Source organism: Rhinolophus sinicus, linkage group LG04 (assembly GCF_036562045.2).
Source record: "Rhinolophus sinicus isolate RSC01 linkage group LG04, ASM3656204v1, whole genome shotgun sequence".
NCBI lineage: Eukaryota > Metazoa > Chordata > Mammalia > Chiroptera > Rhinolophidae > Rhinolophus > Rhinolophus sinicus.
Genome location: NC_133754.1, coordinates 61,828,129 through 61,854,971, shown reverse-complemented (window position 1 = coordinate 61,854,971; position 26,843 = coordinate 61,828,129). Strand labels below are relative to the sequence as shown.

Sequence of the window (26,843 nt, the reverse complement as noted above, 5' to 3'; positions counted from 1 at the left end):
ATCTTTTTCAGAGTTTTTTATTTTTATTTTTATCACTGAAAAGATTTTTGTGGGGAATGGGGAGAAATAACCTGGAAAACTTGTTTGTTTGCTTTTCCCTAGACACTAGTTCATGTGATAAGCTCACTGAAGCTCACTGAAGTGCTCATTTAAGTGCTTCTCTCTTTAATAATAATCCTGATGTGGTGAGAAGTGACAGTGAATAATAATTGCTCAACCTGAGAGCCTTTGCATTCCCAGGATGGCTCCAGGATGTGGAGATGAAAGAGATATGAGCAGTGAACCCCCCTGTCCCCCACCCCCATACACACACTCCATGGTGGAGCATTTCAAATGTGGGCTCAGTCTACATGCCCCTCATATTTCAGCAATGATCATAATGAAAGAAAACAAGACTTCACAATCACTACCCACATTTGCAAACCCTTCACAGCAGCCTAGGAATCATTTAATATTTCTTTTGAATTGAATTAAGTGAAACGGATCCAATGTTTTGCCTGTTCTTTGTAAACTTACCCTTGGATTCCATTCAGGTACCTTTCCTGAGTCTTCTTTCTTTGGACAGGTGGAAAATTCTGGTGATCCCTGGCTCAATGGTAGAAATTCACAGAACATATCATATTTTGAGTCCATTTACCTGGTCATGGCAACAATGTCAACTGTGGGCTTTGGAGACTTGGTAGCCAAGACATCGCTAGGACGGACCTTCATCATATTCTTCACTCTGGGGAGTTTGGTGAAGAACATTTTTATTATCTTTTGAATATAGATACATAATGGTTAGAAGTAAAGCAATATAGGTTGAGTGTGAATGTTACATTATTCAGAGCAGATGTCAAATGGAAACGTAGTCATACAGGGATCCCATGTTTTCCCAAACTGCATGCCCTGGAGCAGATAACGTAATTGCTCGGTTGTCATGGATGAGGATAGTCGACAACTGAGAGCAGACTTTCCCTTTTAGCCTCTACATTGATTTGAGCAACACTCTCTTCTTTGATCTTCTGCCCATCAGATTTAAGTCTTTCTCCCCAAGAGGAAGGAAATTTGAGATCTGATCTGAAGAAAGTTCTGTTCTTTCCAGCCCAAATGAGTAAGCTCTCTCCAAACCAGCATTTTATTTCGGATAAGTGAACATCTGTGTGTGGTTCAGGAGTGTGTCAAGGACAAAGGGAATCTCCTTTTCTTTTAGTTTCTAATTTCAGTTCCTTAAAAACCATACCACAGTTATCCACTCCACCTTTCTGATATTCCCTGTCTACAGTGTTACATTCCCCATTTCACTTCATCTTAACTCTGTTCTGTCCCATATGCTTTTTTCTTTACCCCCAAGTTCCCAAATAGTATCAAGTCAAAGAGTCAGAAGAACGTTTTGTAGTGATGAGGGCACAAAACAGGCAGAGAGGTTGCCTTACTGCTTATCTTTGCTTTCCTCATTTTTATGCTTTGGAATGCTGAAAAGCATTTTATTAAACTTTAACCAAATGCAAAGGCTGAAGTAAGGAAGAACACAGTCTCCTTTTAAAAATATAGTTCACAGTCATGCCCCTCCACGATGAGAGAAAGTTTTATGTACCTTCTTTCTCCTTTATAATCTTGAAATTTTGGAATATCCTTGAAATAATGATATCTAAGGTTTTATGTATTGATATTTTAGATATTATTTGCAAACTATATCCCTGAAATGGTGGAACTTTTTGCTAACAAGAGGAAATTCACCAGTGCCTATGAAGTGCTCAAAGGAAAGAAGTAAGTAGTTTGAAGAATAATTTCTACAGTTTGACATATTCTACTAATCACATATCTCTTTCTAAAACACCTATTTCCTGGCCTAAGTGAATATATTGGCAAGATCCTTCATTCACTAAAGAGGGTTGTGCTAGAATAAATATAATAATAAGATAATAATTGCTACATAATGTGAACTATATAGATGCTCATAAGAGCACTAAATCAACTAAAATGACAGCTAATGTCATTCAGTGTCAAATATTGATTGTGTCAGTATTTTTACATTCCTTATCAGTAACTATTCTTTTATATCCATTACTAATTGCCTAATTCATTTTGATCATGTGGTTCATTCATGACTAACTACATAAAAAATGGGTCAAATTAAAAACACAGTTCAGACTTAAAATAATGAATTCAGCTGTCTTAGCCAAAATTCCCCTAAACTATATGGAGCTCATTCATAGGCAGAGGTTTGCTAGAATGATGAGCAAGTTCAGTCTCTTTGCCAGTCCTTCATACATCGCCTCTTTTGTCCATGCCACAGCCACTTGTTCCCAAAGGCTATTTCTCTGTAGATACAGGTTACCTCAGTTTCCATTAATACTTTTTCACATCTAAGAAGAAAAGAATGAATCGGTGATCTTAACTTCGAACTGGTTCTTTTTTATTTAGTCTCTATCTGCTGTAGAGGAAAGAGACACAGTGGAAATAAGCTCTCTTGGAGCGGTCTTTTAATGCGTTTCGATGAAAACCAAACTTAACTGAGGAGTATGAAGAGCAAAAATAACAATACTGAAAGGAATAAAATAATAATACTGAAAATAATAAAATAAACTAGATAAGCCAAAGTCTGATCTGATTTATTTCAGGAAAGGGATACATGCTAAATCAGCCAATAAGGTCTGGAAATTTTAAGGTAAACTTAGGCTAAAATTATGCTTTCCGTTTTCTGACCGGAGGAAATGACTAACGGAGGAAAAAAATAGCTTATTTATGTATAAAGCCTAAGAAAATTGATAGCTATTTTTTGCTAACTTACATGCTGAAATTTTTGCACCTATCCTAGGTGTCTCTCCATTAGACTTACTTTTTTGTGACTACTACATAATTTTAGATGTGGAAGATAAACTGAAATAACCTAGACTCTAGTGCTACCTCAGCCATAGCATTTGACTAAGGGAAAATCAGTGAAACATTCTGAGCCTCGGTTGTTTTCTCAGTGAAAAAAAGACTAGATCAGCCAATCAGGAATCCAGTAAAAAGTCAAGTCAAATCACACATATGCAAGTCCGTTATAAGTTATAAATCACTATAAAAAACCTAACAATTATGATAGTTTTTATTGTATTCCTAAAAAAGCTATGTGTATTATATTGCTAAGTGAAATAAGTCAGACAGAAAAAGCAGAGAACCATATGATTTCACTGATATGTGGTATATAAACCGAAAACAGCAAAAGAACAAGACAAACAAATGAGAAACAAAAACTCATAGACACAGACAATAGTTTAGTGGTTACCAGAGGATAAGGGGGGAGGGGTGGTAGATGAGGGTAAGGGGGATCAAATATATGGTGATGGAAGGAGAACTAACTCTGGGTGGTGAACACACAATGTGATTTATAGATGATGTAATACAGAATTGTACACCTGAAATCTATGTAACTTTACTAACAATTGTCACCCCAATAAACTTAAAAAAAAACAAACAAACAAACAAAAAAAAACTATGTGTATTTCAAATGTGTGGAGTGATACCCTACATGAGATGAACTACAGAACTCTGATACTTCTGTACAATGGAGATATAGTCCTGAGTGTTTCTATTTTTAAAATCTGGGTGATTCAAATACCACATTTATTGAAAACCAAGTTTAAGCTAATTGTCTGTCCATTTCTAATTCTAGACAGGAAGATACTTCTGTTCCTCAGATGATACACCTTACATGTTCTTCCTCCCTAGGTTCATTGTGGTCTGTGGAAACATCACTGTTGACAGTGTGACTGCTTTCCTAAGGAATTTTCTCCGCCATAAGTCAGGGGAAATCAACACCGAGATTGTTTTTCTGGGAGAGTAAGTGTATCTATATGGCTCATGGGCTATAAATTAGTATTTGAAATATGTGTGAATATTTTAGTAGAAAATTACCCTTGTAACACTCATAGAAAAATTAGAAAATAGTAATATAAGCATAAAGAAAAGAAAACACAATCTCATGACAGAGTTAACCTGTGACAATATTTTGGAATGTATCTTGCTAGATGTTTTTCTGTATATATACTAATATTACTTAAGTGATTCCTGTCATTTAGGTTATTCTATATTTTAGTACTGTTATGTATAACTGTAATTTTGTGAACAAGTCTGCTACACTTTATAATTATTATTCTAACTGTTAACTATCAGAATTGGAAATGTGAAGTTTAAATAGATGCACAAAGAATTATTTTGATGATGATTTTGTTCTATGTAGTTTACCTTTTCCCAAGCATATTCTGAGTCAAATATTTTGTGAAACACTGGGAAATGCATATTTAATACAAAAAGATTTTGAAGTAAGCAATGTGGTTTCTAATTGTTTTATTTTACAATATTGATTCCTAGTGAGATGGAACAATTTTTGTGTGTTTTGACAGTTTGTTCTCCTTTTTGAAATTCCTTTTACTTATCCTCTTTTCGATAAGGTTGGTCATCTGTTATTTTACTGACTTTTAAGCACTCAATATGTATATTTATTATATTAGCTATTTGGTGTCATAAGTTGTAAATATTTGTTTTCTCTCTCTTTGCTTTTCAATTTTTTGTATGCTTTTATTTTAATATGGGAGCATTTGATTTACATGTACTTTTATCCATCCACTCTATTTTTTTTTTGGCTTCTTGCTTTTCTTACATTCTTAGGCCTCTGTTCTAGAATTAAGTAAATATTTGTCTAGCATTTCTATGTTTTAATATGAATTTTTTTTATATTTAAGCTCTTTGGAATTGATTTGGTGTAATGTAAAAGGAACTAACTTCTTTTTCTCCAAATGGTTAATCAATTATTTAGACATCACTCACTAAATAAGTCATATTTGAAATGACATTTTGACCATATACAAGAATGTATATAATAGCATCACCTCAACCTTGATGTATTTCATAAGTAAATCTGTGCTGTTTTACAATATGACATCTTTAATCCACCATAACTTTGGGCTCTCATGTATCAGATAACCAATAAATATTTTGAATTCCTTTATGGTACTACCGTGTTTCCCCGAAAATAAGACCTAGCCGGACAATCAGCTCTAATGCATCTTTTGGAGCAAAAATTACTGTAAGACCTGGTCTTATTCTACCATATTATATATATTCTATATGTAAATAATATATATTTCCTATATATATATATATATATATATATATATTACATATATATATATATATATACACACACTACATATATACTATATATACACTGTATATATTATTTTACTATAAGACCAGGTATAACATAATATAATATAATGTATTATAATATAATATAATACCAGGTCTTATATTAATTTTTACTCCAAAAGATGCATTAGAGCTGATTTTCTGGCTAGGTCTTATTTTCGGGGAAACATGGTATTGATGGATAGCCAACAGTTCTGTGTCTGTATCATTGTCAGGCCTGTCTTTATCATAATTTGTTCATTACTTGAATCCTTATTTAAAAAAACATGTTTTAAAAAAGGGCTAAAACTGGTGATAAGAGGCTAATAATTATAATATGATTGAGACAAAGAGGAAATCATTAGATAAATGGAAAGTGACATATTTATACACTGCTATATTTTTATACGTACTTGTCAAGATAACGAATGAAATTTTTTAAATGGTACAAAATGTTGAAAATACCTATCTAGAATTTTGCCAATTGCATCTATACTCCAAAGACTCCAAAATGTATATCCTCTAAAAGACGTTTCCTGTTGTTCCATATTCACACAATTAATTCCTCACTGGATATTACACCCCCAAATGTTACAAAGGCCCCTCAGACTCAACATTTTCAAAGGTAAATGCACCATCTTATGTCTCCCTTTCCATCTCACAAGGCAAATTTAAAACATTTAAAAAAGAGAAGAAAATAACAACAGTAAAAAATAAGTACATGGGACCTCATCAATGCATTTCCTTAAAACAGAAAATAGACATTGTCTGTGATACTCCTGTCTCCCTTTCTTTCATCTCCACTATCACAACCCTGTTCAAAGTTAATATTTTGTCTCTCCTGAATTTCTATAAAGGCCACTTTATTGACTGATTCTTTTTGCTCAGAAGTTCTTCACCTACCTTTATATGACTAGTTTATTTTCATCCTTCAGCACTCAGAGAGACCTTCCCTATCCCAACCTATCTAAATTAGTGTCTTCTAATCATTCTACCTCTTTACTCCATTATATTTCCTTTAAAGTGATTATCACCATCTGTAAATATGTTAAGTTTTCCTTTAATATAGCTGTTAACATTTCCTTCTCTGTACATTCATGCTGCTCCTCTCAATAAAAGATGGAGTCTCTTTCATCTCCCTTTGCATCTGGACTGGCCTGTGACTTGATTTGATAAATAAAATGCAGCAGAGGTGACACTTTGCTAGTTTCAGGCCTGACCTTCAGGAGGATTGACAATTTCAACTTCCACTACAAGAGAGTCCTAAGCCCTAAACAATCACATATCAAGTCAGACTAGCTTGCTGAGGAGAAGGCCCAGTCAGCTCTCAGCTACTCTAGTCACATAGCTACAACAACGATTAAGTGTTACAGTCATTCTGGTTATTCCAGCTCCCAGTCGAGCTCTCTGATTAGTGTACCCACATGAATGGCCACAGTCAACACTGTATGGAACAGAATTACCTTGCTAAGACCAGCCAACAACAAAATCATGAGAAATAATATATTGTTGTTTTAGGTCAGTAAGTTCCAAAATGGTTTGTTTTGCAGGAAGGAATAACTGATACAAAGGGATAACTGATAGTGGAAGTGAAGTGTTATCATAACAATAGCCAAAACGTGGTATTTTCCTTGAAACTAGTGGTAGGTGGAGACTGAAAGGGTTGCACGGAGACTCTTAGTAGAGGCTGGAAAAACAATGAGGAAATTACTCTTTGGTACTGGAAGAAGAACAGAATTTTGGTAACAATGTCACCAAAAGTAACATGGAAGATAGCAAATGTAACTAATGAAATTGTGAAACTGGCTAAGAAAATTTCCTGAAAGAATATTGAGTGTCATTTGCCTTTATCTAATTATGTATGATAAGGTAAGAAAATTGAGCTGAAGAGGAAACTCTTTTGTTGTCAAGCAGAACGTAAAGGAAATATAGAGGTCCCAGAAGAGTCTCTCCAGCTGACCAAAAAATGTCAAAAAGGAAAATGACCTCAGGAGAAAAAAAGTCAAATTGTGGCTACAACCTATAAAATATGACCTTAAAGTCAAAGGTCATGATGCAATCAAGGACATAGCTGTTAGACCCTTAATTAGGATCTCAGAAAAATTTTAGATGGTGACTTACAGATGCTTCTCTCAGTCAGGCAAAGGGCTTCTAAGAAACTGAGGACATTTTTCCCAGAATCCTGACATTCTCAAAGTAGAGACCTGTCACCAGAGGAATCATGGATATGACTTCATGGGCATGACATGAGCCTGAATAATATTTACAGGAACTTGTCAATGCTTTAAAGATAATTTTACTAGTAGAAGTTCTGCCAGCTTGCAGTAAAAGGGACAGAGAAGAGTTCAAAATGAAAAAAAAAAAAAAAAAAAGCCTCTGGCCTCCAAACTAGCACAGATAGGAATTAAGCTGAGAAAGCTACTCAAGTATAAACATGGGCCTTTGTTAGGGAAAAATGAAGGATAACTCAGAGGGTCAGAGTGCAGACACATGAAGTCAATGGAATAGCTCATAGGGACAAAGTTGAGCTCTAACCAAAAACCATCCTCTGCCCCTGCAGTAGGAGGCCCTAATAATATGTGCTCAGATTTCTGAATATCTATAGACCAGTGATTTCTATGTGCCTTTCATTACCACCCCCATCTCTTTTGATTGGGAGTGTCTATTTGCAATTTTCCTATCCCTGCCTTATCTTGGTATGTTGGTGTTGAGATGGGGATAATAAAACTTGTCTGTTTAGTTCCAGAGGAAGAGGGAGAGCTATACCTAAGGAGCCCCATTCACATCTAGACCTGATTTAAGATAACGAGATCCAAGACTTTGAGCTATAAACAGATGAGACTTTTGGGGGGTGAACATGAGAATATTGTATACATGGCAAGAATTTTGTGACCAGAGGGAAGACTGTGGTAGATTGTTTTTAAAAGATGGCTACCAGAAATTTCTCCCAAATGTTTACATATATTCTATTCCTTTACCAAATTAGACCTGAGCTTTAGGTCCATCCCTGGAATTAAGCTGGTGGTGTCAACATCACCTAACTATGTGGATTAATAATGGAGTATGGATGTTTTCCAAGAGAGGATTAAGAGTTTTACTAAATGCAAATAAGTATAACAATGTCTCAAGGAAAGTCAATCATCTTTTTCCGTCTGTGGTACTACATTCTTTGTCCAGGGTTCTTCCTTCTTTGGAACTGGAAACCATATTTAAATGCTACATGGCCTACACAACTTTTGTTTCTGGATCTGCCCTGAAGTGGGAGGATCTGAGGCGAGTTGCGGTAAGAACTAGTTCTTTTCTTTTTTTTTTTTTTTTTCTCCTTGTAAACTGCAGCAATTAAGATGATAGGATATATTGCTCCTTGGAAAGCATTACTCCAGACCCTTAAATTGGGGAAAATATGACTTTTTCAATTTTAAGAACTGGTCATAAAGGAAATTGCAGTAATTGACCTTTAAATCCTCCTTGGCTTATATCCAGCAGACCTCACTGTTTACCAACACTTATTTTTTAAATTGTTTATTTCATTAAATTCTCTATCTAGAGCAGTTTTATTTTAAAAGTCTGAGATCTGAAAAAATTATAGATAGCAAAAGTGTGTTTGATCTTACCATCAAAATAGGATTCTTACCAAAGGACATGTTTACCAATTTCCAAACACACTGATATACCTTCTGATAAAAGAAACAGGACAGAAAATAGCAGATATCCCATTAAGATTGGGACTACAGATAATGATTAAAGGCCAACCCTCCAGAAAGCTTAAATTTAAGATCAAAGGCAGTTTTCTCTCATTTTGTACATTTCACAGAATCATATAAACTGAAAATTTTCAGTTTTTTAAAGCAGAGATCTATAGAGTTAACATAAAGAATTGAAGCAGAAAATGACAGACTCATAGCGTGGTGTTATAAGAGACACTTCAATAATTTTCTAGTCTTAAGATTCAGAATCCACAAATTCTGAATGACTGCTTACTTTGAGCCAAGCAGACTTCCAGTTCCTCCATTCTTGGCTATCCTGAAGGCAAATAAATATACAGGCAGTTGTTTAAAAAGATGTTATTACTCATCACTAGGTATAAATTGATGGTTCAGATGGTAGGAAAAATAGAACTCTGCGCTTTCCCATTTTAAAGCAATCTAGCATCTATGTTGGAGAGTCTGTGCCCTAGTCCATCTGCTGTAGCCCTCGCAGCCCTTTGATGTATTTGCAGGACTAAGTTCCTGATGACATAAATGTATTCTTATCACAACTCCTTCCCAAGTGTGTTCTCTTTCTTATTGGAAATTTTATGACAAAACCATAAGAAAACCCAAAAGAGGAACAGTAGAGATCTCCCGTGTAATTAATAAGATGATTGCTGTTTAATCTTGAAGAATAGGTGGAATCTGCAGAAGCATGCCTCATTATAGCCAACCCTTTGTGCAATGATTCACAGGTTGAAGACACTTCAAACATTATGAGGTAAGAAGCTGGCACTCTGTTTTTATGCTCCGATGCTGATTTATTTCTGCCTCTTTTAAAATAAAGCCCAGTGGATAGGACCAAACAGGAGAAGATGTCATGTATCCCAGGTTTCTGATTATTTTTTTTTGCCTCCAGAGACTGTAGATGTATGAAAAAAGTAATTGAGAAAGAGTATCCCGAATGTCTATGTGCTTTTCCACACAACTTTCCTGAAGTTTCATGTGTATGATAGCTTTCTAAATTTAAAAAGCAAGCATATAGATAATTGATAACTATTCAGCTAGCACTATTATAACTAACATCTTCTCCCCCTCAAAAATAAAGATGCCATTGTTGATTTTTGAACCCTATTAATAGACTTTACTTATTGGGTTTCTTTCCAGTAGTTCTGGTAAAATATGGTGCACAGTTCAGTATGATGTGCTTGTGAGTATTTTCAAGATGGCTAGAATTAGTGTTACCATCTTTAACTGTGAGCTCTCTATAAGCAGGAAGTTAATGTGGTAACAGATTCAAACCTTGTTGGCAATGACATTGTGCCTCTGGCCCCAGAGCAAAGTAAATAGACATAGCTGAAGATGACTCTACAAATAGTGACAAACAGCTGAAAATTTGCACCTTGCATAATACAGTAAATATGAGATAGACTTTCATTTCTTAATGCGTAAAATGAAGAATTTGGATAAGACAGTCTATGAGCTACTTCAAGCTGCAGACAGTAATTCAATCTCTAGTTTTTCATGTAATTCATGTGTTTGAGTTTGAAGGCTAAAATATATGAAACTGGTTATTTCCTCCTCATGAAATGGTCCCAGAAGACCACAGTTTCCTAACACCAAGAGCTGAACTTTCCATAGATTTATTTTACTAAGTCATTGAAACAATAGCACCCTTCAGTTGGTAGGCTACTAAACAGAACATTTTTAAAGAACAGCATAACAATGAACTTGATAATATGCCATTTTATTATGCTTACCCACACATCAATTTAGCTCTGAATTGAATTCTATTAAAAGCCTTTGTATGTGGCACATCACTAATGAGCATATTTGTTGTTTGTGTAGGGTGCTCTCTATCAAGAACTATAGCCCTAACACCAGAGTCATCATACAGATACTTCAATCCCATAACAAGGTATTGAACTTTCTCGCCTATCCTGTCACCTTGTCTTTTACTCTGTGGAGCTAGATGAACTTAGTTCATCTAAGTAATAGATAAATTTATTATTTTCTAATGATTTTACACTCGAAAAGTTTTTGTCAAATGTAGGTGAAATGTGCAGTCTCATTAAGATTGTTAATCACTTAAGAATGTAAATTTGGAAAGAAGTATATTTGCATATTTTAAATGCTGCTTCCTGAGAATCTAACTTCCAATCAGCTTACATCTAGGTGCTGGCTGAAAGCCTCTGTTTTGGGACACTGACAGGTCTTGGCATACTCTCAACTACCGGGAGCCACTAAAAATAAAATAGGTTGATTAGACACTCACAAAGGTTCAAGAAACAACCAAGAGCTAGGTCAGGGTTGATCAATAAGGTTCATCTTTTATACTAGGTCATTCCTTTACAACTAGGAGAAGTCGATGTTTTCTCTAATGCATAAAAACCAACACAGAGCATCAAGGAAAATGAAGAAACAGAAATATGTGTTCTAAACAAAATAAAACAAGATAAAATCTTAGAAACAGACATTAATGAAAGAGTGATAAGTGATAACAATAACTGTTAGAAAGATGCTTACTGAACATGAGAGAAGAATGGATGAAGAAAGTGAGTATTTCAACAAAGAGATAGAAAATATAAAAAACATATCAAATAGAAGTCACAGAGCTCTGGAATACAATAGCTGAACTGAAAAATACAATATAGACGTGCAAATCAGACTAAATGAAGCAGGTGAAAGGATCAGCAAACTTGAACACAGGGTAGTGGAACTCACTTAATCAGAGCAGCAAAAAGAAAAAAGAAAGAAAGAAAGAAGATAGCTTAAGGGACTTATGGGACTCCAAGTGGACCAACATTTTCATTAAGAAGTCTCAGAAGAAGAAGAGGGAGAGAAACTTATTTGAAAGAATAATAGCTGAAAACTTTCCTCATCTGGGGAAGGAAACAGACATCCAGATCCAGGAATCCAGAAATTTCAAATAAGAGGAACCCAAAGAGACCCACACCAAGATATATTATAATTAAAATGTCAAAAGTTAAAGACAACCAAAAGTTGTTTATTTGAGACTTTTCTTGTTTCTCGAGGTAGGTATTTATTGCTGTGAACTTCCTCTTAGAATTGCTTTTTCTGCTCTTATAAATTTTGATACGTGACCTTTCCATTTTCATTTGTCTCAAGGTCTCTTTTGATTTCTCCTTTGACTCAGTTTTTCAGTAACATGTCGTTTAAGCTCCATGTATTTATGAACATTGCAATTTTCTTTTTGTAATTAATTTTACTTTTATATTATTGTTGCCAGAAAAGATGCTTGATATTATTTCAATCTTCTTAAATCTATTAAGACTTATTTTGTGGTCTAACATGTAATCTATTCTGGAGAATAGTTCATGTGCGTTTGGGAAGAATGTATTCTGCTGCTTTTAGATGAAATGTTCTGCATATGTCTATTAAGTTCATTTGATTCAACTTGTTTAAGACCGCTGTTTCCTTATTAATTTTCTTTATGTATTGATGAAAGGGGGGCATTAAGATTACTATTAAGGGGATGAAAGTGGGTGCATTGCATTACTATTATTTTGTTGCTATCTACTTCTCCCTTTAGGTCTGTTAATATTGCTTTACATATTTGGGTGTTCCTATGTTGCCTGCATAAATATTTATAAATATATACTCTCACTGGAGTGACTCCTTTATCATTATGTAATGACCTTCTTTGTCTCTTATTACAGTCGATGTCTTCAAGTATCTTTTGTCTGATATAAGTACAGATACCACAGCTTTCTTCTGGTTTTCATTTGCATGGAATATATTTTTCCATCCTTTCAATTTTATTGTGTGTGTGTGTGTGTGTGTGTGTGTGTGTGTGTGTCCTTTTATCTGAAATGTGTCTCTTGCAAGCAGCACATAGATGGGTCTTATTATTATTATTATTTTTAAATTCATTCAGCCACTCTGTGTCTTCTGATTGGGGAATTTAGCACATTTGTTTTTAAAGTAATTATTGATAGGTATTTAGTTATTGTCACTTAATTGTTTTCTGGCTGTTTTGTGATTCCTCTGTTTCTTTCTTCTCTTGCTCTCTTCCTTTGTGATGTGATGATTTTCAGTAGATCTTAGATTCCTTTGAATTTATCTATCGTGTATCTACTATAGGTTATTTTGCTTTGTGGTTGCTTTGAGACATATATAAAATAACATATTTATAACAGTATTTAAAGTTGATAATAACTTACATTTGATCACATTCTGAAGCTCTACATTTCTACTCATCCTCCAATGTTTTGTTTCTAGTGTTACAATTTACATCTTTTTTTCTGCGTAGCCATTAAATAATTATTGTAGTTATAGTTATTATCACTACTTTCGTCTTTCATACTAGATTTGTAAGTGTTTAATCTACCACATTTACAACATTAGGTTATTCTGAATTTTACTGTATATTTGTCTTGTACATATAATTGCCTATATATTTGCCTTTACCAGTGAGACTTATACTTTCATGTGTTTTCCTGTTAGTAATTATTGCCCTTTCATTTCAGCTTAAAGAAGTCCCTTTAACAATTCTTGTAAGTCAGGTCAAGTGGTGATGAACTCCTTTAATTTTTGCTTATATGGAAAACTCATTATCTCTGCTTCAACTGTGAATGACAGCTTTGCTGGGTAGAGCATTCTTGATTAGCAGTTGCTTTTTTCTTTTTGTACTTTTGTACTTTATATAGTGGGCCATTCGCTTATAGTCTGGGAAGTTTCTGCTGAAAAATCTGTTGATAGTCATATAGAGGTTCCCTTGTACTTGGCAAGTTGTTTTTCTTTTGCTTTTAAGATTATATGTGCATATTATATTTTGTATATATACTGGAATATTATTCAGTCATAAATAAAGGAAATTTCCCACAGTGAGAACATGGTTGGATCTTGAGGACATTATGCTAAATGAAATACATCAGAGAAAGACAAATACTGTATGATCTCATTTATATATGGAACTAAAAAAAAATTAAATAAATAAACCCTGAACTCATAGATACAAAGAAGAGATTGGTGATTGCCAGAGGCAAGGCCTGGGAGTAGGAGAAATGGATGAAAGGGGTCAAAAGGTACAAACTTCCAGTTGAAAAATAAATAAACCACAGGGTATAATATACAACATGGTGTCTAAAGTTAATAACACTTTATTGTATATTTGAAATTTGCTAAGAGAGTAAATCTCTAAAATTATCATCAAAGGAAAAATTTTACAGCTACTCTGGTGATGAATATTAACTAGACTTATTGTGGAAACCATTTTGCAATGTATGCAAATATTGAATCATTATGTTGTACACCTGAAACTAATGTAATGTTATATATCAACTATACCTCAATAAAAACAAAAAAATAAACAACTAAACAAAAATATTGTAAATTTGGAGTAGTATTAGAGGTTTAAGCCATTTAACCTGATTTTGCAACTCGAGCTGTTCTTGTTTTAAAAAGTGGGGCATTTGACCACCAACCATTTCTAAATGTTGAATTTGTTCTTATTACTTCTGCTGACCTGAGCTCAATAAATTCTTTAAAGTAAAATAAAGACATCAATCCAGAAAGAACTTTCTCAAGTTATATTTATTCCTAATGTTTGACCTACTTTCTACCATAAAACAGGTTTTTCTGCCAAAGATTCCCAGCTGGAGCTGGACTACTGGAGACAACATCATCTGCTTTGCTGAGTTAAAGCTTGGATTTATCGCCCAAGGCTGTTTGGTGCCAGGCTTATGCACCTTTCTCACATCTCTATTTGTTGAGGAAAACAAAAAGGTAACCTTGTAAATTGATGTTGCATCTTGGCTCTATCCTCATGTTCTCACATATTAGGATCATAAATAGATATAAAAATTGAGGAAAGCAAGAAGACCCCAAGAAATAAGATTTGACTTCTATTTGACCTGGGAAGGCATTGAGAGATCTAGGTTGAACTCCCAGATACTGCATTGATCTTGAAAAAGTGGTTTATCTTATTCTTGCCTAACAATATTTATCTGCAAAATAAAAATCATAACTCTGCTTCCTGTGTGCTCTGCAATGTTATGAATGTAAATGTATTCATAACCGTAGAAGCACTTTGAGTTATTGAAAGTAGAAATATAATTAAAGGTTACATTATTACTGGAGAAGTCATAAATTTAAGTATAAATTAAATTTTAAAAATGATTGACATAATAAATAATTATATTCATCAAACAAAAATAATAATACAAATAATAATTAAAATCTAGTTTTTCAGGTTACTTTTGGGACATTCCATGTAGTAATAATAGTGACTACATATTGAGTGCCTACTATGTTTTACACTTTAAAAACATTGTTTCTCTTCAGTAATATTTCAAGGTAGTATCCCAGTAATGGGTCAGTGAAGCTAATTTGGTTGTATAATTCTCCTGAGCTAGAATTGTCTGATCCATGCTCTTACCACTATGCCCTGTGCCTCTGGTAGTTGGGTATCTATTCACAGTCTCCCACATCAGGTTCTGTCATATGTTTGTCTGAGACAAAATAAGCAGCTAAAAGGGACTATTGGGATGAATTAATATAACACAAAGTATGGTCTTTGAAATGCCATACCCATGAAATGCTCAACTGGGCCTGGTATCCTATTGTTCAAAGCCCCTCCAGATTTTGACCTTTCTCTCTGTTTAATTATGTATCCACATTTACCTTTTCTTACACTCAATTTCCCTCTTGGTCTCTCATCACACTTTATTCCCTTTGTTCAATAAATTCAAAGAATTTTTACATCTTTTCCGATTTCTTTTCTGGTGCTGTTAAGGAAAAGCAAAGGAGGTTAATGATGCTCTGGCCAGCAAAATGCTAACTGAAACACAGAGTTCTTCTGTGAATATGAGGAGATATGATACACAAAGAAACAGAAATGACCATGAGGCAGTAGAAAATGAGCCTTGATGCTCCTACGATGAACATGCTTTAACCTTCACTTAGTGGCACTGCATGTCCTAGGGAATGACTTGTAAGGAAATTCTCTTTGTGTTGTATGCTTAGAAAGTGGAAGATAACTGCAATGTCTGTTGTAGCTTGTGATTTTCATCTCCATGGTTGGAGAAAATAAAAGGAATAAGAACTCTATATGAAGACCTCACCTCTTTCATGGAAATATAGAAGGTAGAAATGCAAAACCTGCCCTATTGTGTTTTTCCTCCTTCTTTATCTAAAGTTGTAAGCTCCTCACTGAGGATGGTCACCTGTCAATATTCATTACAAGATGGTTTTGGAATACAGGAATTTAGAGAGATTTGTGGTCACGATTTTTTATTTTATTTTATTTTTTTGAAGTGACGTCTGGAACTCACTTTCAGAAATCCTAAATTGGGCAGTCAGGGCAAGATTTTTTAATGTACTCTGCCCTGGTACTTTAGATTCTTTAATAAACTATTAACTTAGGTTTAATAATTAAGACTCCAGTGTCTTATGTCCCATTTTTCTCAGATTAGGCACTTAACTTTCTCTGTCAGTTCCTGCATCTGTAAGTGAGGCTTATTAATCTCATAACCTGGTATTTCCAAGTATTGAGTTAGTATTTGTAAAACTTCTGAGTACTGAGATTAAAAGGCGTTGGATCGGGGTGGCCAGATGGCTCAGTTAGTTAAAGCACGAGCTCTGAACAACAGGGTTGCCGGTTCGATTCCCGCATGGGATCTGGACTTGGAGCTGAGCTGCGCCCTCCACAACCAGATTGAAGTCCAATGACTTGGAGCTGATGGGCCCTGGAGAAACACACTGTTCCCCAATAAAAAATTTAGAAGAAAAAACAAAAGAAAAAGACTTTGGATCAATACCATATGATTCTTTTTTACTATATAGATTAAACGGTAAACATTTCTGGTTAGTTCTAGGCACAGAGCATTTCCTTACAAGTTTAAACTTACATTAGATACAATCCAACTGATTTACTTGAGCTCCCTCATTCTATTATCCAAATCTAAAATTCATCTTGTCTTCCTGTTTCTCTTTTTGATCTTTTAAAAACTAACTTAGGAAGTCTTCTCCATCTCTGTGGTTATCATTTTTTTACCCTCTTTCCAAAACTGGAACATTTATATTAGAAGCACTAAGCCTATTTCTTTAGCAACAGAAACTTAAATACCGATATGAACTGCCCAATAAGGTGAACCATCCTTATTGGAGGAATTTAAGAGAGTGGGAAAAGGCTGGAAATTCAGCTAAATTTTGGGAAGTGGTAGAGGGTGCCTAAAATGGTGGTCCTTTTTAGTAGGGCTGAAATGTTTATTTGTGTGCTCATTTTTGTTTTGGTTTTCTTAAACCACAAGGTGTCCATCTGAGGAATATTTCTGAACTGGCCTTAACTCTCCATGGCCACAATGTTTCAGAGTTTATAGCCATTTCAGACTTTCACCTGAGGTTCTGGTCTTTAAGGGGTCCATCCTGCCATGTCAGAGCAGTGTGATATATGGTTACAGGAATACCTCAGAGATAGTGCAGGTTTGGTTCCAGGCCATCATAATAAGTGAGTAACTGAATGAAATGAGTACAGTAGTAATCTTTTTGCCTTGCTTTCAATTTGTAAAAAAAAAAAAAAAAACACATCTGTGAGGTGCAATAAAGTGAAGCATGGTGAAATGAGGTATGCCTGTAGTTAGTCAGTAGAAACCTAATATGTTTAACCAGCCAATCTTGAACAGCCATATCTAGGGAGAGACAACTTAGATTCTGTATTATCCTTCCCATCTTAATGTTACTGACTCAAAAAACAGTCCACTTTGCTGAAATTATTGGGAGAGGAATTCTAATTTCCAACAAGGAGTCTTGGATGCTATCTGGGAAGAAACTAAGTCCTGATGCTTCCACTTTATTCTGAGTTCTCTAGTGAAAATAGTTGAGATGTATATTAGAGTTTTAGTTCTTTCTTAGACATTTCTACAGTTAAGCACTAGGACAAATCTTTGTTCTATGGCCTAAATGCAGTGGGTACTGGTTTGCTGCTTAGCAGAATATACAACTTGAATTATAACATCCCATATTCCGTGTCAAGTGCCTCATGTGACATGATTGTGTGTTCCAGGTTTGTCTTAAACAGTCCTGGCAGAAACATTTTTTAAGTAGCCTGAAGAACAAACTCCTGACTCAACGTCTCTCTGATGATTTTGCTGGAATGACTTTTCCTGAAGTTTCCCGGTGAGTTAAAAGAAATACTGTCCTCATTTTTCATGCAATGACATTCTTTCAACAATGTTAATTGATGGCTCACTGTAGGCCCGGCTTCATGACAAGCACTGAAGATGTAAGAATATAGGATATAAGAATATAAGATATAAAAGTGAATAAGTCTGTGTCTCTGCAACCCAGGAGTTGTGGGACAATTTCATCTCTGTCCCAGTTGGCACAAGGGCTATGAGTTACTTCAGGATAGATTCATTTACAAGTGAAAAGTACATAGTTGGGAGGCCCTTCCTCTGCTGAGGGGCTGGTGTTGTCCCAGCTGTGGAGCACAGAGTGTTATTCCTGTTACTGGGCACTAGCATCCTGCTGCCGTCTCTTTCCTCACAACTTCTTGTCTTCTTTCCCAGGCTCTGCTTTGTGAAGATGCACCTCATGCTGATAGCCATCGAACACAAATCTGTGCCTTCCAGTTACTGGTACCAAAGAGGCTTTGAATCTCTTCTGTTTTTTTTGTTTGTTTCTTTGTTTTTATTTTCTGTTTGTTTGGTTTTGCTTTTTTAGGAGAATCTTTATGATTAAGACTGTTCCAAAAATACAGCTATAACTAAGCCTTTTGTCATGTGTTGAGCCCCAACCTATTGGGCACCCAAGCTGCTGTGGTGCATTTAGTAACATCTCTAATAATTGGGATTAAAATGGTTACCCTAGTGGGTGGACAGGCTCTTTACCTTTGTTCCTATGACCCTGTCCCAATTTTCTCTCATGAGCAAGGAGAGAAGAAGTGGTCACCTTCTCTGATCTGTTCCTCTTAATATATTACCAGATCTTGCAAGTCTTGACCATGAAACTATACTATGAAGTAGAACTATTTGCGATAAAAAAGTTTTCACATACTCTAGTCTTAGAAACAAATCTGCAAAATATGGCAAGATGGGAATTAGACTGGCCTATTAGGTAAAGTCTGCTATTGAAAGGGTAAATAAAGGAAACAGGTAACATTATCAGATCACCAGTATTTCCTGAGAACCCATATTGGGTAATATGAGAAGTAAGAGAAGTAATAAAAAATAAAATCTAGGACTAATAGAAAGAGAATCAGCTACAATGATATAGAGAGAGCAGATACTAAAAAATAAGAAAAAGTGGGGGCTTAAATGTATCAGGAACAAGAAAGATGTTGGCTTATGTGTGGTTTTTAGCTTAAGACTAACTTGAATTAAATTGGAATCAACACACTAGATTCTGATCCTGATTATGATTTGCTAACCCTGTGGCCTTGGAAAAGTGTTCAATCATCTGTAAAATGAGGAGCTCATGTTAATTAATACCTAAGACCTCTTCTAGCTCTAAAATTGACATTACCAGGAACCCTGGAGTTATAGGGAACAGTCAAAGTTCAATAAATTTGAGTGATAGCAGATGGACTGCAAAGAAATGATTTTATATACAGTGTTGGAAAGAACAACATATCTGTGCAAGTGGAGAGAAAGCAGAAAGAATCCAGCCAAAAGAAATCTGTTGGGTACTATGCAAAGCAAGCCATTAAGGAGAGAATAACAAATAGTACTGTCTGGCTGGCTAAAGTCTATTTAACGATCCTGCCATGCTCAAGAAATTCTCAAAATCTAAACCTATGCACAAATGGCCCTTCTACTGGAAACAGGTCATGGTGAAAAGGATGAGTCTGAGAATCTTACACCAGAAAGTTTGGGTTACAGACTGGCTCAAAACTTCTTCAAGTTATAACATCTTTGGCATTCAACAACCTAGATTGTGCATCAGAGTTATTTGCAGTTTTAAACACATATCTATTCCAAAACCCATTTCTGAACTTTACAGTATCAAAATCTCCAAAAGCTCTAAGAATTTTTTAAGTCCCCATAATATAGTCACTTTATTCACTGGCTTTTGGAAACTACTGGACCAAATGCTTTTAAGTTCCTTTCCAACTCTGACATCCTATATTTCCATAAACATTATTAGGATGACTATCAGGACATCATAGACCAGAAGCATGGATGTTTATTAAGCAACTAATTTCCACATCTATTCCAGAGGTCTTGGTGCTGTTCACTATCTAGCACACATCTTCCCACAATGAAAGAGGAACCTGCTCTAACATAGACTTAACTTTGGGTTCCCACCAAAAGTCAGGTGAATCAAAGGAATTAAATCCGGATTTGGCAAAGACATTGATCATAACAATCTCTTACATGATTGCTAGTTCATGACCAACAGTGCTGTAGGCACTTTACTTATATTAACTCTTGAATTCTCACAATAATGCTGTGAGATGTGCACAATTATCCATCCCATTTTACAGAGGAGAGAGGTAAGGCCCAGAAAGGTTGAGTAATTTCCCCAAGCTCACACCACTCCCGAGTGGGAGTACCGAGCCAGAACCGAACTCAGTCTGGCTCCAGGGGCTGCGCTTCTGATCACCAACCTGTACTATATCCACTACAGCCATAGGTAAGTGGAAGAAAAATAGGACATCTCAATTGCTGGGCTTTAGGCGAGTATATTGAAAAACGGGGGAAAAACCTCTTTTCTCTGTTTTATTTTCTCTTTTAATTGATACACTTGAATATACTCTAAGACTTGTGAAAGCCCTGGGGAATTATCATGATTTGTCTTAGGGAATACTTTGTCACCTGCTAAGAAATAAAGCTGGATCTGACCCAGTCAGATCATATTCTGAGTTTGTTCTAGTAGCGGACATTCTCTAGTAAAGCAACTGGCCATGACTCATGAAGAGGGGATTAAGCAATCCGCCAGTTTGGAAAAGTCCTTAAAAGAAGTTCACTGCTTTTTCAAATGCAACCAGAGATATTGTCATGATAGTATCTTCATAACTAAATAATTAACAAGAGTTCAGAAGACCATTCCTTAAAGAGAGAGAGAGAGAGAGAGAGGAAGATGCAAACACATATATGCTTGCTAGCTAGTGAACACTAACCAGTGATGTTTCAGGCTGGCAGCACAAATCCACTTTCTTTCTCTTTCAAAGTTAAAGCAATCATTCCACTCATTAATATCGGTCAGTAAATACTCAGAAAATGCCATCCGATGTTTTAAGTAATAATCTACCTGAATACTGCTTTCTACTCTTGGCACTGGGCTGAAGAGCTTTTGTTGTACAAGCCCTTTTATTTTTATAAGGCCCAAACACTTGCAAGTTACTTTGGAGTACCCTAAAAACAGGATAAGACTTGACAGCTTTCCAATGTGAATATAATAGGAATGTGCTTTAAAGGAGGAAAAGAGTACTTTGACCATGCACAAATGAGGTGCAGGGAGTTACAGAGTTATAAGACTTCATCATAAGAGGTCTGAAAAAAAAACAAAACAAAAAAACAGGAAATAAGAACAGGAGATTCTGACAAACATAGGGAGAAATGTAAAAACTCAAGTAGTCAACATGGAGTATTGCATCAAGGAGTATCATGGATGAAATTTGTAAAAAAGCATTTTCAAACACACAAACCATAAGAAATCGAAAATCAAAATGTTCAAGTAATATAGAAATAGAAACAATTCATGCGGTCCCTTCTCTCAAAAATTCTGCAATCAGGAGACAAAATTGAATTCAAAAGAAATATGCAAGTTCAAAAATTGCATAGCAGCTGAAAGGAACTTTTGAACCCAGCGGGTTATAGATGTAATTAAATTTTAGAGGTCAAGTAGCCTAAGGATGAATACCACTAGTATGACCGTAAGACTAACAACCGTGTGGCCTTGGCGTAGATGGCATTGGTTAGCCTAATGATAGCCTAAGTTGGTTTGGCCATCTCAGATTCAGGACACAGTCCAGGGAAGAGCTTTCCCTTAGCTCAGCTGTGTGTGCAGTTCAGCAATTGTGTTGTGACCCGGCTCCCCTCAGCATATTTAGTAGCATATTTAAAACAGAGTATTAAATATAGTGAAATTCACATTTTCTCCCTTGTTTACCAGTAAAAGGGGATTGAGTCCTATTAACTCTGCAATTTAGAAAATCCATGGATAACGACAGAATGAAACACAAAATGTTGGCACAGATATTGGAGGGAAAATTTACTGTGTTTTTATTTTTTTCTTTCTAGTGGTCTGCTACTAAATCCACCTGCACAAGTTAAGCTGCATAAGAACACATTAGGGTTCTTTATTGCTGAATCTGCAAAGGAAGTCAGAAGGTAATTTTTTTTTATTACTTTATGGGGAGAAAGTCCTAAAGCACATACAACTTAATGGCAGGCAGTCTGAGTCAGCGCCATGCTTCCTTAGTGTTAAGCCTCACATAAGTCATTCTTGATTTGCTTTCATTGTCCAGAGCCTTCTTTTACTGTGCCACCTGTCACAGTGATGTGTATACTCCTGAGCTAATTGGAAAATGTAGCTGCAAAAGCAAGAACCATCGACACTTCACAGGTAACTAACTGCACTTTATAGCTGGCTGTCTTGAGCCCAGTTTCTGGGGGCGTGGCCAAGGAAAAAGGAGAGGTTCCATCTTTTAAAAGAATGCCCATTTGAACGTGGCCAAGAAGGGGCAGACATTTTCCCACTGGTCATACAAGACTTGAGCATCAGTCTTTTAGAGCTGAAAGAAACCTTACTAGTTATCTAGTTCAACTCGTTCATAGGCCAGGCAGTGAGTTCCAAATGAAATTCGCTAAGGAGCAGGTCTGTGGAGCGTCTCATGCTGTCATTCTACATGTAAAACTAAAGTCTCTGCCTTAACCCTGTTTCATTTTCTCTGAATCTTTCAATTTCCCCTTTAGAATAAGACAGTTTGGGGCATAGAAAAAAATGTATTCCTATGTAATTTCCTGAAATGCTTCAGTCTGAAAAGCATTGTTAATTAGTTGGGCTTCATTACCCTATTTTGGATTTAAAAATTAAACATTGATTCTTTTTGTATTCTATAATAATATGAATCTTTCTTGAAGCAAAGATGAGGCTGACTAAATAGGAGAAACATCCCACTAAAGAAGGCATGAATAAAAAAGAAAAAAATACATTGAAAGTATAATCTCACATACAAATCTTTATACTATATGAAAAAATTAGCATGTTGTCTGGAGTAGACATATTTGTGTAAACACTACAAATCAAACTTTTACAAATAAATTATAAACATGCATATTCTTGCACTGTCAGTCATTTTGCAAAACAAACACGTTTTATAAAAATGAGTAATATGCCCTTTATTCAGCTGACTTTTAAGTGTGCTTTTACTATAAATATTTTAAAGCAGGAAGTTGCTCTAGTATTAGGGTGTAAAAATTTTGTTTAAAGAGAAAGGCTCTGCCTTCATATTTGCAGATATGCCAAATTTTACTCCTATGACATGTATTTTATAGTATCTGGGGAGTAAATTAGTAAGACTTCCAATTTACAATCTAATGTTTGAGCTTTGCTGTAGTTATCACGTCCATCAGAATTTTTTATTCTTCACATAATAGAATCATGTCTTCTTCCTGCTCCATATTGATCCTCAATCACCACACCTACCAAGCCTATCCCACTGCTTTCAGGAGAACTATTAATCTGGTACCGAGATTCTTAAATAGCCGGCGGTGAGTCAGCTGTTTGTGACTTCAATTTGCCAGACGATGGCAGCAGAGTACCATGAAATGGGCACCGGTCTGGTGCCTAGAGAGCGGACGTGAGTGTGAAGTGGAATCTGAAGAGTTAGCTCTAGCCAAAATGTGCCAGAGGACATCACCGTAGAGCAGACTGCTTGTCCTAATATATTTAAAAGTCATGAGAATGTCTGGAAATTCTCCCAGAGAATTAACTTTCAAAAAGGACTTAGGAACTTACCAATGGATGACAAAATATATACTTTACTGCCTTTGGATTAGTACAAATTTCAGGTTGAACATTTCACATTTCAGAGCCAGGTGAAGTGTATCTATCCCTAGTCCATCTCTTCAATAATTATCACTTTATTGAGCTAATTAAGTTTCCTAGGTCCCACCAGTTTCTTCCTTCGATTATACTGCATGACAATTCAAAAGCTTGAATTCTGACCACAGTTGTACCACTCATTAGCTGTGGTTAAGGGAATACACACTACCTTTGGGGGCCTCAGTGCCATCATTTCGAAACTGGGAAGTCCTCATCACCTCTATGGCCCTTTTCCATTCTAATATTCTATGATGTATAATCCCTCTACCATTGATTACCTTAATTTTTTAAAACTAGAATCACACCAGAGATCCTCCACTTAAGTTTATAATGTAATGTTTTAGAGAGGCAGCATGGTGCAGTGGTTGAGATCATAGATTCTGCGTTGGTCACATATTAGCTGTGTGACTTAGCGCAAATTATTTAAGGTCTCCTTGTGCTTCAGATTTCTGACATTTTCATTATGTAAAATGTCGACAATAATGTTAGGTATCTCAAGGATTAAATGAGAATACTTAAAGAGAATACACATTGAATATATTAATATAAAAAGCATTAAGACTAGTGCCTGGCAAATGGTATGTACTACATATATGTTAATCATTATATTACCCATGGGTACATAAACCCAAAAAGAATCTTTTCTCATCAATGAAATACAGATGAAATAAGAATTGGCATTCTAGTAGAAATAAGAAAAGTTCTAGTAGAGTATACTTATTTTAACCTATTTCTTAATTTTATATATATATTTTTTTGGGGGGGAGGAGGGGATCAGAGAATGAAGACTAGTAGGGCTAGCCTTCAGAACAGGAGGAGTAATTGTCTTTCTGTTTTTCTGAGTAATGTAAGTTAGGTAAGTTATTGGGCAGGAACTTTCCTAATTCCAACTATGGAATTCACTGCCTGCTATTCTAATGCCTAACATTTTAGAGTAGTTGTTCTCAACCAGGGCAAGGAGGTAGACATAAGGATCTTTGTATGTGATGGAGTGGAGGGAGTGGGCATTGTGAAAATGATCTTTAGGAAAGTCGTGGCCAAATATCCCTCATCCCCACCCCCTGAGGACTGTTTAAGAGTCCTCATTAAAATGCTATTTTTTGTGTGAGTGTGTGATGGAGTCACACCTGAAAGTGAGGGAAATTATGAAAATGAAATTAGAAAGAGAGTGTGAAAGGAGTTAGGGACAGGAAGAAATGGTAAGAAATGGTTTGAATAGGTGATCCAAACTTGAATTTACCTTACTTCACAGTTTTCTTTAGGTTTGGACATGGGTCACTTTTTTCATAAATATCCAAGACCAATTGACCGCTTTAAGAAAGGAGTCACCCCAGCCAATGTTCCCTAGGGAGAAGAATTCCAAATCTAGAAGATAGAGCTATGACCACCCTAAGGACTCCACCAGCTCCTCGCCCTGGCTTGGCTTACCTAAGCAGCTCTGAATTCCAGTTCAAGCTCTCCTCCTATACCAATGGCGTTACATAGGAGAGAGGTGTTCCTTCAGGATTCTTCTTCTTTAAAGTGGGGTCAGGACCACATGACCACTGAATTCCAATAAAAATGAGAGCAATTTGGTATTATAATAAGTCCACAAAGAACATACAGAAATGTCTTATAGTCCTATATCGATGACAGTTGCCATTGTTCTTCTAATCCTACAGTTGACTATGAGGCTCCATATTTTTCGGTCCTTGGTATCCATCTCCACCTCAACTGTGGCCCTCTTTATTTTTCATCCCAATGATTACAATAGTTTCCTAGCTGGTTTCCCTGGATCTAGCCTCTTTTCATGTCAATTCATGCCATTCTTCGTGGCTATAATAATTTTCTTGAAATAAAGTTCTGATCATGAATGGATGGGAAAATAAATAAATAAATAAATAAATAAATAAATAAATAAATAAATACTATCCCCACACTTGCAAGATTAAGGTATTGGCGGGATTTACTGTCCCGCTGCTTCTTCAGCTTCTAAGAGTAGTGGTTCTTATCCAGAATACATGATATTTCTTTTTAGGTATATCACAATGATTGGTAGGTATAAAATGTAGGTATAAAATGTTGTAAACAATTGCAAAAATTAAAGCAGATTCAGAATCATCCAAATAACATAGGGATTATTTTCACTCATTTCAGCTATGATAAGATTTTTGAGGGAGATAGAAAGGAGTAGAATTATTGCTATCCATATGGAAATAATATATGAGGCATGTCTTAACATGTGGTCTTATCATGTATGCTAGGAAAGAAAAATATTTGCATGTAGCTTTTGCTTGCTTGAAAAAGAGAGAAAGATAATTAAAATGTTGGCCACATATAACACTTGCAATTTTTTTCAGTGAATTATTGGTCTTAGATGCCATGTTTTTTTTGATGTCTAATGCTTTTATCCAGAAACCTTCTTCAGAATATCCATAGAGAAGTCATAGTAAGCCATAGCAAGACATTATCAGTCTAGCTAGATTGTTAGACAAAATTCATTCCATTTTTATTTTTGCCTAAAATAGGAAAAAAATAATTACTTGCATACTGTCAGCTATAGACAAAAATATAAATAAATAAAATGATCAAACTGCCTTAGAATGAAATCAAAGAAACTTCAGTTGCTTATCTACTCCCCCAAGAGAGATGACTTTGCCTTCCTATTTTTATTTTATTTTTTGCTTTGTGCCCAAATGTTTGAAGCGGCATAGAAATTGGGGGCAAGGGCAACAATAGATTGTTGTAACTACCTAACCTGGTAGAGAGAACACCTTTACACTTTTTTTGAAGGTCATTGAGATTATATAATTTAGAGTTGGAAGGACCAAAAGAGATCATGTGGGCCAGTTCATCTTTCACCTTCAGGCTGCCAACACACAGCCAGAGACTTCACCAGTCCTCATAGAGGCTGTTCTTTCCAACCCTCACATCCATGCAGGTACTTCGATAATTGTGAAAGCTTCCAAAATTATACAAATCATTAATGCGTTTTCAGAAGAGACTTTA

At 35.5% G+C, this 26,843-nt stretch overlaps 1 protein-coding gene across 1 annotated transcript in view; it reads left to right on the top strand.

Annotated features, from left to right (window-relative positions):
* The window catches only part of KCNU1 (potassium calcium-activated channel subfamily U member 1), a 119,353-nt gene that overhangs the window by 26,875 nt on the left and 65,635 nt on the right, over positions 1-26,843 (top strand). Inside the window, exons 8-18 of the mRNA XM_074331502.1 lie at positions 566-736; positions 1,658-1,749; positions 3,697-3,807; positions 8,332-8,437; positions 9,542-9,624; positions 10,692-10,761; positions 14,439-14,591; positions 17,869-17,981; positions 18,374-18,442; positions 22,049-22,138; positions 22,276-22,373. Of these exons, the coding sequence (XP_074187603.1) occupies positions 566-736; positions 1,658-1,749; positions 3,697-3,807; positions 8,332-8,437; positions 9,542-9,624; positions 10,692-10,761; positions 14,439-14,591; positions 17,869-17,981; positions 18,374-18,442; positions 22,049-22,138; positions 22,276-22,373 (1,156 nt within the window). The remainder of the gene's footprint in view (positions 1-565; positions 737-1,657; positions 1,750-3,696; positions 3,808-8,331; positions 8,438-9,541; positions 9,625-10,691; positions 10,762-14,438; positions 14,592-17,868; positions 17,982-18,373; positions 18,443-22,048; positions 22,139-22,275; positions 22,374-26,843) is intronic.